General features: G+C 38.5%; 1 protein-coding gene across 1 annotated transcript; it reads left to right on the forward strand.

Moving 5' to 3' along the window:
- The first annotated feature begins 235 nt into the window (after positions 1-235).
- On the forward strand, positions 236-8,681 carry LOC101846960 (ankyrin-1). Its single transcript, XM_005097957.3, has 3 exons — positions 236-304; positions 5,032-5,737; positions 7,744-8,681. The coding sequence occupies exons 2-3, from the start codon at positions 5,056-5,058 to the stop codon at positions 8,289-8,291; spliced, it is 1,230 nt and encodes a 409-aa protein (XP_005098014.1). The 5' UTR covers positions 236-304; positions 5,032-5,055; the 3' UTR covers positions 8,292-8,681.
- Positions 8,682-12,563: the final 3,882 nt, after the last annotated feature.

Below are 12,563 nucleotides of genomic sequence, written 5' to 3' on the forward strand. Positions count from 1 at the left end.
AGTGTAAAAACCAACTCAACAATTCACTAAAGCAATTAAGGAGGACAAAAATTACGGTGAACTGTTTCCAGCATCTCAGATCACAGCTAGTTTTGGTTACAAGAAAATAATTAATTATTATGAGATGAAAAATAAATTTACCAAATGTCTTATGTCTGATGAAGACGAATCCACGACTTTTTAACCCACAAAGACCTTGACCTTGTTACCAAAGATTGCATTGTTTACAAATTACACTGTCACGTGACAATGTTTGTAAACGAAGCCAGCTGATACTGTTGTCAAGAAATCGAAATTTCTCCAGGTTCAGAATTGTTTATCATTTGTTAATACTTCATGGTGCTTGTTTGGTTATTACATCTGGTGATCAGAGAAACTTGAAATAAGCCAGGAAAATATATATAGATCTAGATCTAGATCTAGATCTAGATCTAGATCTAATATGGGCCCTGGACATAATCTTGATCTCGACTGTCCTAGACTTGTTATTGTCGCTCACCACACTCACACTCACGATATTTCTAATCTGGATCTAGAATCTAGATCTAGATCTAGTTCTAGATCTAGTTATCTAACATACACTACACTTACAACTTACACTCTCTCTCACACTCAGTCGTTCTCACACTGTGACTGTCTCATCCCAAACCCAGCCTTCCTTCCTGATCGATTTTCATTGTGACTGGTTTTGTTACAGAGAGAGAAATTAGAGGTAAGCAAGAAAATAAGTAACACCTTTAATTGTTGACTGCTGTGACCATTAGTATTAAAGGTTCTTCTATTAGACTGGTCATTGCCGTCATTATGAAACATTTTATGCAATCAACCTGGCAGACAGAGTCAGTTGATTTTTCTTGGCCTACGACTGAGAATCGAGAAGTGGACTGAACTTAAATGTGTATTAGCTCTAATAATATTTAGGCACGCGCTACTTGCAACACCGCGTTTTGAATAGCTCCTATGCTATTTGAAACGTCGCGTTCTGATTAGCTCCCATGCTTTTTGAAACGCCGCTTTCTGAAAAGCATAGCGCCCATGCTATTTGAAACACCAATACTCGTAGCCATCATTTTTAATGAAGGTTTGCCTGAATTGTGGAAGTTTTCTCAGTTTCTTGATAAACCTCCTAGGATTTGACTCCTTTTTTATGACGTTGTCTTAATTCCGATCAATATTGGCATTGTGTAGATTTCGATCTCGATCGAGATCTAACAATTGTTTCTGACACTGACATTGTTTGCACAAAAGTAGTCTTGTTCATCTCTTATAATCATAATCATTTGATTTTGAGTTTGAGCAACGTAAGTCAAAAGACTCTTGGATACCATAAGTAACGAGACGGTGCAACTCGGTCTAAGCACTATTTCCTGTCTGCAGTGTCTTCATACAATACCTAAAAATAATTATTAGATCTATCTCTACGTGCATTTAGTATTTTGCCATCACACATGATGTCGCCTGATCTTGATTTCTAGGCTTCGGCGTTTAAATTAGCATGGGATAGTGTCTACATTCTCTAACATTAGGCCAAGAGAATGTATACAAGCTGTCTACGTTCTCTAATGTTCAGTGCTTCCAAGGATGGCATCGAATCCTGGTCCCGGAAGTTTTTTTTGGTCTTCTCCTGAGCCTAAAATTATTTTTAAAAAACAATTAGACTCACAGACCAAGGAAAGCCACTATTGAACTTTAACCAGACCTAAATTAGTAAAAGGAAAAGTATAGACCTACTTCGTAGGTAAAAGCTCCTTTTGCGGACAAAACCAGCATGTGCATGCTTCATCACTAAGTATACAAAACTACAAAGCAACTAGTTATAATTAGGCCTATGGGGAACTATTGTTGGTCAGTAAGGAAGAGGAGAAGAAGAAAAAAACAACCCAAAACTTCCTGGAACGGGATTCGTACCCACTCTCAGAAAATAACGGTTTGACTTCAAACTCAGACGCGCTGTCCATTCGACCATGAGAACTTCCCACAACGTAGCGTTGATTAAGCCTTATATTTAACGCACTGCATTTTATTTAGCACTGGCGCTAATCACAACGTGGCGTTTTATTTATCTCTGGCGCTAATCGCAACTCAGTGTTGCAAATAGGCACTTCCTAATATTTAATAACTGACATTTTAAAATTGTTTATCTAGTATTATAAAATGAAAGTGAAAGCAAAGACTGAATCCTAGTCGAATTTGATCATGACCTGACCTATCAATTAATGACTAGGCAGAAACCTAACATTTATAATGATGCATTAGATATTAAATATCAACATTTTAGTTTACTTCCATTGGCAAGTAGGCCTGAGCTTGGCTTATATAGGCACTCTTTGACTTTACTTGAAATCCTTTCGTCAGTGTAATTTTCTCTAAATGTTTTTAATTCTGTTGAAAGGATTTTTTCAATCCTTCCCATGGATTCTTCCAGCAGAAACAAACAAAAACTTTGCCTTTTTCTTTCCCATGATTTGCATGCAATTTAATGTGGTTTTCATATTTGAATGGGAATCCCCTTGAACTCTTTCTCGTTGGAGCAATGATGGGAGCATGATTCACAACATGTCCCATAATTTTGCATCTACATTTTTCATGCAGGGATTTTTATTTTATTAGAGGAAGAGGCTATCCGTACTTAATGACGGCTAGACGGCTAGACTAGTCGTACTTAAGGACGGCTATACTAGCAGGGTAGTCGTGCTTAATGATGATGGCTAGACTGACGAAAATTTAAAAAATGGAAGAGGCTAGCCGTACTTAATGACGGTTAGATGGCTAGACTAGTCGTACCTAAGGACGGCTAGACTGGAAGGGTAGTCGTAGGCCTACTTAATAATGATGGCTAGACTGACAAAAAAAAATAATACTGAATTGTAAGTACGGCTAGCCCCTTCATTCGTAAAAATCCTGTTGTCAGTGACTACAATTGATTGATTTGAATTTCCCTTGAAATTTTTATTGCAGGGGGGAAAAACAGGTTTTGAGCGCATTTGTGACAATTTAGACATCCATAATTACTACAGATGCTTTTTTCTTTCTTTTTAAAAAAAAAAAAGGATATCAGAATAAAGTGAGCAATTGCACTGGAAAGATGAGGAATCCCCCAGGGCGAATGAATATGAAATGAGAAGTATTTATTTTTTTAGGACTCTGAAGATGATGGCTATGATTCACAGCTGGTCTATCTAGAATCTGTTTGTTTTGAGAGTGATTTCGCAGAGGACTCACTATTCTGGATGGGTGGGATGAAAATGTTAATTTTTTCACCCCACAAGTCACAGATTTAATTAAACAAATACACCTTTAATAAGTCTATATATGCAATTCAACATTTTATTATATTACCTTTAAAAGGATAATATGTTTGTGTAAAACATGTTTGTGCTTTGTGTCTAGAAAATGTCACGCTTCACTTTTGAAAATTAATTCTTGAGAAAAAATTATGACGCGAAAAGAGTTGAAGTAATCTAAGAATAAAAGATAAATCTTTATTTTAGATATATATGGTGTTGGCAAATTCATTTGGTGCTTCACCATACACACGCACATGCATGCAGATGCACGCATGATATTCTTTCTCACTTCATCCTTTCTTCTACACATGCATATGTTGCATTATATTCACACATGATATCACTCACAAACAGACCCACAGTTACATCATATTATATAGATGTACTTTTTATAGTAAACAATAATGTGTTAATCTTGATACATAACTAGTGTTCTGATAGTAATCCAATGGTATTCTGATAGTTTGCTTTACTTTATATGGTCATAAAAATACTTGCTTTATTTTACAAGATGATGTTTGGAAGATGAAAGGGATGGTGATAAAAATGACCTTTTTTTTGTTACGCAGCAAGAGTATTTAAGACGTTTTACCCCTTTTGATGTTTTAATTTGAGAGACCAAAGGATGATTGCAGTCTGAAAAGATGGAACTGATTTTTCTAGCCCAAACGATATTGTATAAAGTTAATTGAAATAAAGGAATGCAGTTGTTCAAATTTTGCATGCTTCCCGTAAAATTAATCGATTTATAGTTTTATTTTATCTTGATGTCTCGCCTTTCCCAGTCCATGCTGTCATGCAGATTTTGAACTTTTAGTTGATTAGGACAGAAAACAAAAAAAAACAACATTCAGAAATTATCATGCTCTGATGATAACAGATTGTATCATGCTTAGTCGTCAGATATTCCGGTGTAGCTTAGACATGAAATATCCGCAGAGGCGGTTAAATGGATATGGGTAGCCAGCTTGTGCCTTCTATCATGAGATAGTGGAAGATACAACAACATATTGAAATGAAACCTTGATGGGTAGTCCTTATTCACTAATACTTTTTTATGTTCATCTCAATATGTGCTTATTGTCATATATTGAGCTGTGAGTATGAATGTCTACTAAGATAAATGTGTAGACATTCTACTAAGATAAATGTGTAGACATTCTACTAAGATAAATGTGTAGACATTAAAATCTAAAGTACAGTGTGTATGTTTTACCATGTATGTTAATCCACTTGTGTTTTATGTGGAAATGAACGCATTGTAAAGCACCTAGAGGTGTATTGTATGGTAGTGGGGGACATAAAAATGTATAGATCTTCATTTTTGGTATCACTATTGTCGATTCTTTAAGAGACTAAGACGAATAGAAGGAAATAAAAGCTGAGTGGCTACTGGAGGATACCAAAAGCATTAAATTGTGTTCTTTAGTATTAGGAGCAAAGCATGGTCTAGGGATTTACCTCAAATTTTTTTTTTTTCAACTCCTTTGTTTTGAACATTGTTGGGTCATCGATAAGGTGTGAAATTGAATTAATCACTTCATATCTTTCAAGCATGTTACATTTACTGTCTGATGACAATTTGACTAAGTGCTCATTTTACTTTATCTCCCTTGTACTTGATTATGTAAATGCTTTTCGTATTAAACTCCTGTAAAACAAGTTTGCATTAACTCTGCCTTTTTGGTCATCAACGTGCTGTGATGCGTTTAGTAATCCCTGCTCTAAATATGCTCTCTCTCAGGTGAAGGGTTTTTGCAGAGCAGCCATGCCGGTCGAGGTGGAACAAGAGGATCTGAGATATGTCCCCGATACACAAAAGAGTTCCAAAAGTCCAGGTGTTAATTCCCTCGACAAATGTCTCATCGATGCATCAGAGTGTGGGAACATAGAGCAGGTGGAGCGCTTGTTGCAGTCTGGTGCCGAAGTATCGTACTTCCTCATTTCGAACAACAACAGCAACATCATTTACCGCAGCTCTGCTCTGAGTGCAGCGGCTCGTAGTGGCCATTTTGAAATTGCTGTGATGTTGTTGAACTACGAAGGGTGGTGCAGTAGAAGAAGAGGAAGAGAAGAGAACCCGTTCTATTGGTCGATTTTGGCGGAGACGTTGTGGAATAGGAGTAAAGACACTGACAGGGACCCCCTTGTCAACGATGATGGTGAACTGTTAGCGTTGTCGGACGAAAGTTATCACGACCAGGTATGGCTCCTGTCTAACATGGATGTGATGAAGTATCTCATTCACGCTGGAGCGGATGTCGACAGAAAATTCCAGAATGGATTCACTCCCCTGATGATGGCTGTCAATGATGGTCTGGAAGAAGTGGTCGGGTTCCTTTTGGAAGCGGGTGCAAACCCAAACATTTCTACGACCAACAATCTTACTGCTCTGATCCTAGCGACCCGCTGTCAATCAGTAAACATTTTACAACTATTGCTAAAGAATGGTGAGTATCACGGTGTGAGGTAAATAGAATAAAAAGAACACATATATAATATAATAATATAGCGATTGCTAATCTCTTCAAATGTGTAAGGAGTAATAGCATGAAATGAGTCACTTTTTGCACTCAGCTGTTTCAAGATATCAGAATCAGATAAAAATCTTAATTTGTTTTTAACTCCCCAACTTAAAGTGATTACAGTAGTCTCCACGTAATGCGCGCAATACTAAGGCATACTCTGCTGAAAGGCATGCCTTCGTCAGATGACGTTTGTTTTTACTATTTAATTTTAGAAATACAGACGTATGGTCACTTCCTCTAAATACACACTTCAAGCTCATGAAACACGCCAACAGGTAAAGCTTGACAAAGTCAAAGAGAAATTTTCACTACAACCTACACAGCTTGCTTCATCAACCGAATATTTGGAAAGACTGCCTCTCACCCAGACCAAAGAAAGTGACGGATACTGTTTTCCCACCCAACTGTCCATGGTTACATAGGAGTAGGACAAGGTGAATGATATGTTTTGGGGTGTAAACAGTAAAATGCATGCTTAAGAGCCGTTCCAAGCTCTGGCTTTTAGGCAGAGACTACTGTAGCTTTAGGAATAAAAAAAAGAGCTGGATTAATGATGCTGCGTTCACCTTTTTCTAGGTCTTGTAGAGATCTTCAGGTCGATACCCTTAGTATCATTATATATTGTCAAAATGAGACGTGACATTTTGTCGTGTTGCAATGCAAAGTGATGACAGCTTGAATATTGTATATGCAACTAGCAACATGAAGACTAAACTTTATTGATTAATTCATTGAGGACATGCGTTCTAATCATACTCGCTGTCTAATCATGCATTTGTTTTGGGGGGCATTATAAAAGCATAAAAGTAACTTCATTATTCATCTATTGTAGATTTTAAATTCTGTTTTTTTCCATCCCAAGCTTAAAAAGCAAGCAACAACATTCATACCATGAAATATGCAAATTATTGATTCTAATTTGGGTACGGTGCTTTGAAATATCCAGCAACAATTGTTCAGCCTCTCCTGCATATTTCTTGATCTCAATGGTATTTAGGTTATTTCTTACCACGGTCAATACTCCTCCTTTCTTTCTACCTTGCGATCGTTTCTGAAGCACTGGTATCCTCTCAACTTGAAGTTTGCTTGCTCCTGCAGGTGGGTTTTCTGTATACAGCTGATGTGTATTTCGTTATCTTTTAGAAAGTTTTCTAGCTCTGTTTTCTTGCTTGAGATTCTTTCAGCATTCCATCTAGTGCATATATTCAGATTTTTCCTTACCTGTTTTGTGTTTGTGTTACCAGTCACTTTTCTTCCTCATCTCCTGGCACTTCAAGACGATGGAAGGCCCTCCAGTCGCTGGGGTGGACCCCTGTGAGGCTTGGGGCCCGCCACTGCACTTGCCTGGTGGGTCCTCGTAGGGCGAGCACCATATCTTATTTTACCGACTTCATTATTGCAGTATTAAATTCATTGGTATTGTGGTTCTCTAGAGTGTGCCTTGCGGTCCAATACGTCCGATTTCAGCACTCCAGCTCCATGTCCGAGGACCTTCCCTGGGACTGGGAGCACAGGGAGGAATTTTTACCAGATCCCACTCGTAGCTAGGACTTAATGTGGTCCTTTTCCACATGGTGCTCCCGTCAGCGGACTCCTAGGGCATTTAATGACGTGGTAGTCCAACCTACCACCTGACCCTGACTTGGTCAGAGCATTGCCAGTTGGTCCGGGCTGCCTATTCAACTATTACACAGCTATCCTCCATTACAGTGGTTGTTCTCTATCCGCCACCTCGGACCCGCCGGGTTGGGGATGGTCGCCCCTGGTCAGGGGCTTAGTTCATGTCAACAGCTTGTTGGCAATGGTTTGTTCTTGCTACCTTCAACTGAATTGTATGTATATATATATATACTATGTTTATAAGTATAAGCATGTGTATATCTAAAATAACATCTAACGAAAAATTCTTTCTTTTTTTTTGTTTGTAGGTGCCAACCCCAATGAACCAGACCCGGACCTAAATGGTCACGTGATCTCCTACCCTCTATTCTGGGCCATCAGCCGAGGTCACCTCCAGCACATCAGGCTCCTCCTACAGCACGGAGCGGTGCCCAGCCCTGCCCCTGAGTACGTCCTCTACACCTGGGACTTGGTGCAACTCACAGACCTTCACAGCTACCTCCGCAGACTTTCTCCCCTCCACATGGCTCTGTATCGGAACAAGCCACACATGGCACAGTTTTTTTGTGAAGTCGGGTACCTGGTGACCAGCGACGTTTCTGTGTTAGGACGTAGTGACAGAAGCATCTGGAATGTTCTGGAAAACAGTGAGGACTCTGATTCTGACAATAAGGAATGTATTGATTTTCTACAGGAATTCTCGAGCAACTGTTTGCCTCTGGTAACTTTGACGTTTTCTCTCATCTCCAATAGAATCGGGTTTAGGGAGGACCGAGAGCAGAGGCTGCTTTCTCTGAGGCTTCCTCCTGCTATGGAGAAGAGGTTCATGTTTCGCTCTGCAATTCCGTCCTTGTGATTGTGACCGTCATTGTGATTGTGAGACAGAGAAAATGTTTAAGTTTTGCTTTACACCTTTAGCCATGTGAAATACCTCACTTTCTCCCATGTTGATAGTAGCCTGTGTCAAGATGCAGTAGAATCAGGTGCCTGTCATTTTTTGGGCATCTGGAGTTATTGCTATAATCTTAAAGCTTGTTCATTTGGCTTGCTTTTGATGAAAAAAGCTACCCATCTAACTTGAATCTGTCCTCAGAGAAATTCGCGGGTTGCGCATGCAACTTTTGGCCTCGGCGCAACTTCTGCCATTTTCGTGAATTCGCGAATTTTAGGCAATTTTCTGCAAGAGTTGGAAAAATAATAATTTAATTTAGGTAAAAATAACCGAAATTTTCTTCTACAACTAAAAATATCTACGCGAAGGGGGACAATTCGTACCTGAAGAAATCAGATCTACCACTTCCTTTGCACTACGGGGTGCCCAGTGCCCGTTGTGGATGAGATCGGGTCGGGATGATCGCCCGACTCGTTGCCTGAAAACAACGTGTTTGTTTTTGAGGCAACGAGTCGGGCGCGATCGATTTGTACCACGATAGCCACTTTGCGCCATCAGTCGGTCGAGCAAACCGACCCGTCCCGACCCGACCAGGACCTCCCCAATAGTCCTGTTTGGACTGAATCATCTTCTACTTCTTCTTGATCTAGCTAAATCTTGACTCCAAATCTAGATATCTATTAGTATAATAGAGTAAACTCAATCGTAAAATGATCGTCTTATTTAACTGATTACTTAGCTTGCTTGGTTCCGTAGCACCAGGTAGATAGATCTAGTATAAAAATTTGTGAAAGACTTTAAATCTTAGGCCAGGAGGGTAGATCCAAACATGGATCGATTCATGCAGAAAACCCCTAAAGGGGTCGTTCAATTAATCTTACGTCTGAAAAAGGCCTAAAAGGGGGGGGGGGGTGTCTTGACGTCTGTATAAGAAAAGTTTAAGAAGCTGAGGGGTGGAGGGGGTGGGGTTCTGAACCAATGTAATATTAATATATTTCACTTTTGTAAGGAGAAAAAATAACAAGGAAAATAATTTATAACAACACAATTTTTTAAAAACAGAACATAAAAAAGCAAAAAACTTATTAATTAAGCTTCACTGTGCAGTAGCCTCCATTAAGGCGATAAAATGCAGCCAAGCCTCATTGAAGCGCCACCATTGGATGATTTTGCTGTGCAGTCTGTGTTTGAAAAGGGATTTTTTTGTTGGTGATATACATTGTATATATGCATGTACGTGCACATGTATTTTTAAAGCCGAGTCTTCTTTCTCTCTGTATTCCTATGTCTTTCTTGTTGGAGAAGGATTATCAATTAGCCAACCAGTGGATGTTGTGTGCCATTAGTAGTGTGTATCTCTGGCGTTCAGTTGGCTAGCGGTATAGCGCGGTAAATTTACTTTAGTTAAATAAGAGAACAAGTCACAATCTTTCGCCTGCGACCACAACACATCCCACAGAATTCTTACCTAAAGAGGATCCTCAAGCATACCCCACCTGACTGCCTGTTTTGTGACTGCCAGGATGAAACAGTATCACACCACCTCTTTACCTGCCCTGCACTTAGCAGCCTGCGTAGTACCTGCCTCCCCAGACATCGGAACTACTCTATTCAGCGACGAAACACAGTAGATAAAAACCTGTAAATTCTTTGCCATATGGATAGGAAAAGTATAGTAGGCCTACATTAGTTAAATAAGGACTGTATGGCCCAGACAGTTGGTGGACAGTGGTGTGAGGGCACAAATACTATGTTTATATACGTGTATTATATATTTTTAAAAAAGTTTTAGTAAGGTTTTACGGCGCTCGCAACTGCATAAGGTCATATATGATGGCCAAGGAATGGATTATATGATGGCCAAGGAATGGATGTCAACAGAGAAGTCCAAACAGGGAATCAGGCTTACTCTGCTCACCTCTCTAGCCTCAACAGCACAAAGTCTGCTTCGACTTGCAAGACACCCCGGAAATATCTGTTCACGAGAGAATGACAAAAAGGACAAAAGTAAGGATGAGGAAAGAAAAAGCAGCCGATCCCCCTATGTTGTTCCAGCACAGTATGAGCGTGAAATTGATAAAATGCCCATTAACATTTTAACTGTGTATAAGAACATGTTTATATCCCTCCTTTGGGAATGGTCTAAAGACAACTTCAGTTTGTAACACTGCCTTTTTTATAGGCCTACATTTGCGTGGGGCTTGGGATTAACAGGGCTGGGGGTGGTGGCAGTACCCCGAGATTTGACTTTACTTCTATCGGTACTGCATTGTATCTCTTAAAGTCATCAGTATTTGGCTTGATGTACCGGTACTACTGAAGTACTGTCGTTTTGTTTGATTTCTGTTGTTTATGGGTTTTTTTTTCCTCTAGTTTTGGAAAAGGGGGATTTTTTTTTGGAGGAGGGGAGGGGGGGAGAGGGGTTAAATCTCATAAATTTCTACAGGGAAATAATGGCTGTGAAACTGGGCTCTGATATTAATTACTGTTTTTTCTTTTGAATAGTGCTATTGTAAATTTAAATAGCTGCAACTGCGATACGTTTATAAATGCATTGCCTGCTGCTGCTATCGGTTGTTTCGCTGTTTCTTTTGTAAAGTGCATTTCATGTAGGCTATCTTGTGATATCTAGTTGAAAAAGTCCAGTATGAAGCTGCTTTCTCTATTTACTATTATTTTTTTCCTGCCTTTGTTACCTTGCCGTGTTGAAGGGAGAAGCAATTGTATTTTTCTCTTGTATAACTAACTGTAAAAATTATATTTGTTATTCTTTATTCAGGCTCAAACTGTTGATCAGTGTCAGTAGTGTGCCCAAATTTGACATGTAGAACATATATGTATATATTTATATATTATGTTATAACAATATGATTGATTAAAAAAATTAATGACTTTTTATTCTTACACTACACGTCCCATATCATATGATATTATATTGTTAAATGAAAAAGATGCTTAAATTTGATTAAGTGTGGACAGGTATAGTACGTAAAAGGATGTTGATGTCAGGTGAGAGAGAGAGAGAGAGAGAGAGAGAGAGAGAGAGAGAGAGAGAGAGAGAGAGAGAGAGAGAGAGAGAGAGAGAGAGAGAGAGAAGCACAAAAGAAACCAGATTGTTTTTTTGGGAGTGGTATTGCATAATCACACTTGCTTCATTTCTTGTAGTATGTACGAGTAGGAGTTAAAGGATAAGATAATAAAGTTTACTGATTGAATTAATCTCCAAATGATTACTTATTGGTTACTGAGTCTAGAATAGGTATCACCGTTGGTGATATAATCTCCTAATGAGAAAACGGTAAGTGCCAGTTCATTGTCTAATGCAGGTCTGATTATACTTAAAATATGGATGTTTCTCTAAATTTCTATGAAACTTATAAAAAACCAGTTAGGTATGGATAACTCGAATACGTCGTGGATTGACCAAAAAATGTGTTTGACACATCTATATCGGGTTAACAGATAAACAAAAAAAAACTTATAGGTATCATTCGGGGAATTGCAAATCATACGATCTATCCATGATTTCAATTTCAAGTTTTCCATGTTCGTGTTGTGTCTGTGCCTGACTGTAGAGTTAAAATTGTTTAAGACAACCACTAATAGTTGAGGAGAAAAATGGATAATGTCTCACTCTTCGGTAGGTGAACGGCTTGGAGTAATTGGACTGTGTCATAATTATAATTGTAGTATATTTTTAAAAAGTAAAAAAAAAATAATGCGAGGGGAAACTGGGAAGTGGCTGCTTATACAGGTGATAGTGAGTCTCATTTTATAATACATACATGATGCATATGGCTTTTTAAAGCAGGTTCAATCAGCTGATATTTTTGTTATTTTTCCTAAGCTGCAAGTGAAATGTATAGAAAAAAAATTGTGTCTGTGAGCATGATGATGCCCTGCCCTGTTATGACTACAAATGGCATTTTTAGTAATGTAAATAAATGTATCGTCTGTGTGGGCGTTATATTGTGTTTTATGTAATGCAACAATGATGTAACCTCTTTATATTTCATGCACATTTACTTTGTACTGTACATCATTTCAATCCAAATTTCCCAAGGGACATGAAATGAATAAAAGTGCTTTTGCTCTTTGAACTTTGAAGCTTTGTTGGCACTCCGTTGACTGTTTTGCTTGTCCACAGCATGCCAATAACACCATGAAAAGGTTGCAGGACATATTTAATTATGTCACTTATACTTAAATGTAGACCGGTACACATATATATATATA

The sequence above is a fragment of the Aplysia californica genome, unplaced genomic scaffold (assembly GCF_000002075.1).
Source record: "Aplysia californica isolate F4 #8 unplaced genomic scaffold, AplCal3.0 scaffold00169, whole genome shotgun sequence".
Lineage (NCBI taxonomy): Eukaryota > Metazoa > Mollusca > Gastropoda > Aplysiida > Aplysiidae > Aplysia > Aplysia californica.

What these genes read in the sequence shown, in the direction of transcription:
- LOC101846960 (XM_005097957.3), top strand. Translation starts at nt 5,056, where the DNA reads ATGCCGGTCGAGGTGGAACAAGAGGATCTGAGATATGTCCCCGATACA. An exon ending in ACAACTATTGCTAAAGAATG is followed by an intron (nt 5,738 to 7,743) that starts GTGAGTATCACG and finishes TTTTGTTTGTAG; the next exon opens with GTGCCAACCCCAATGAACCA.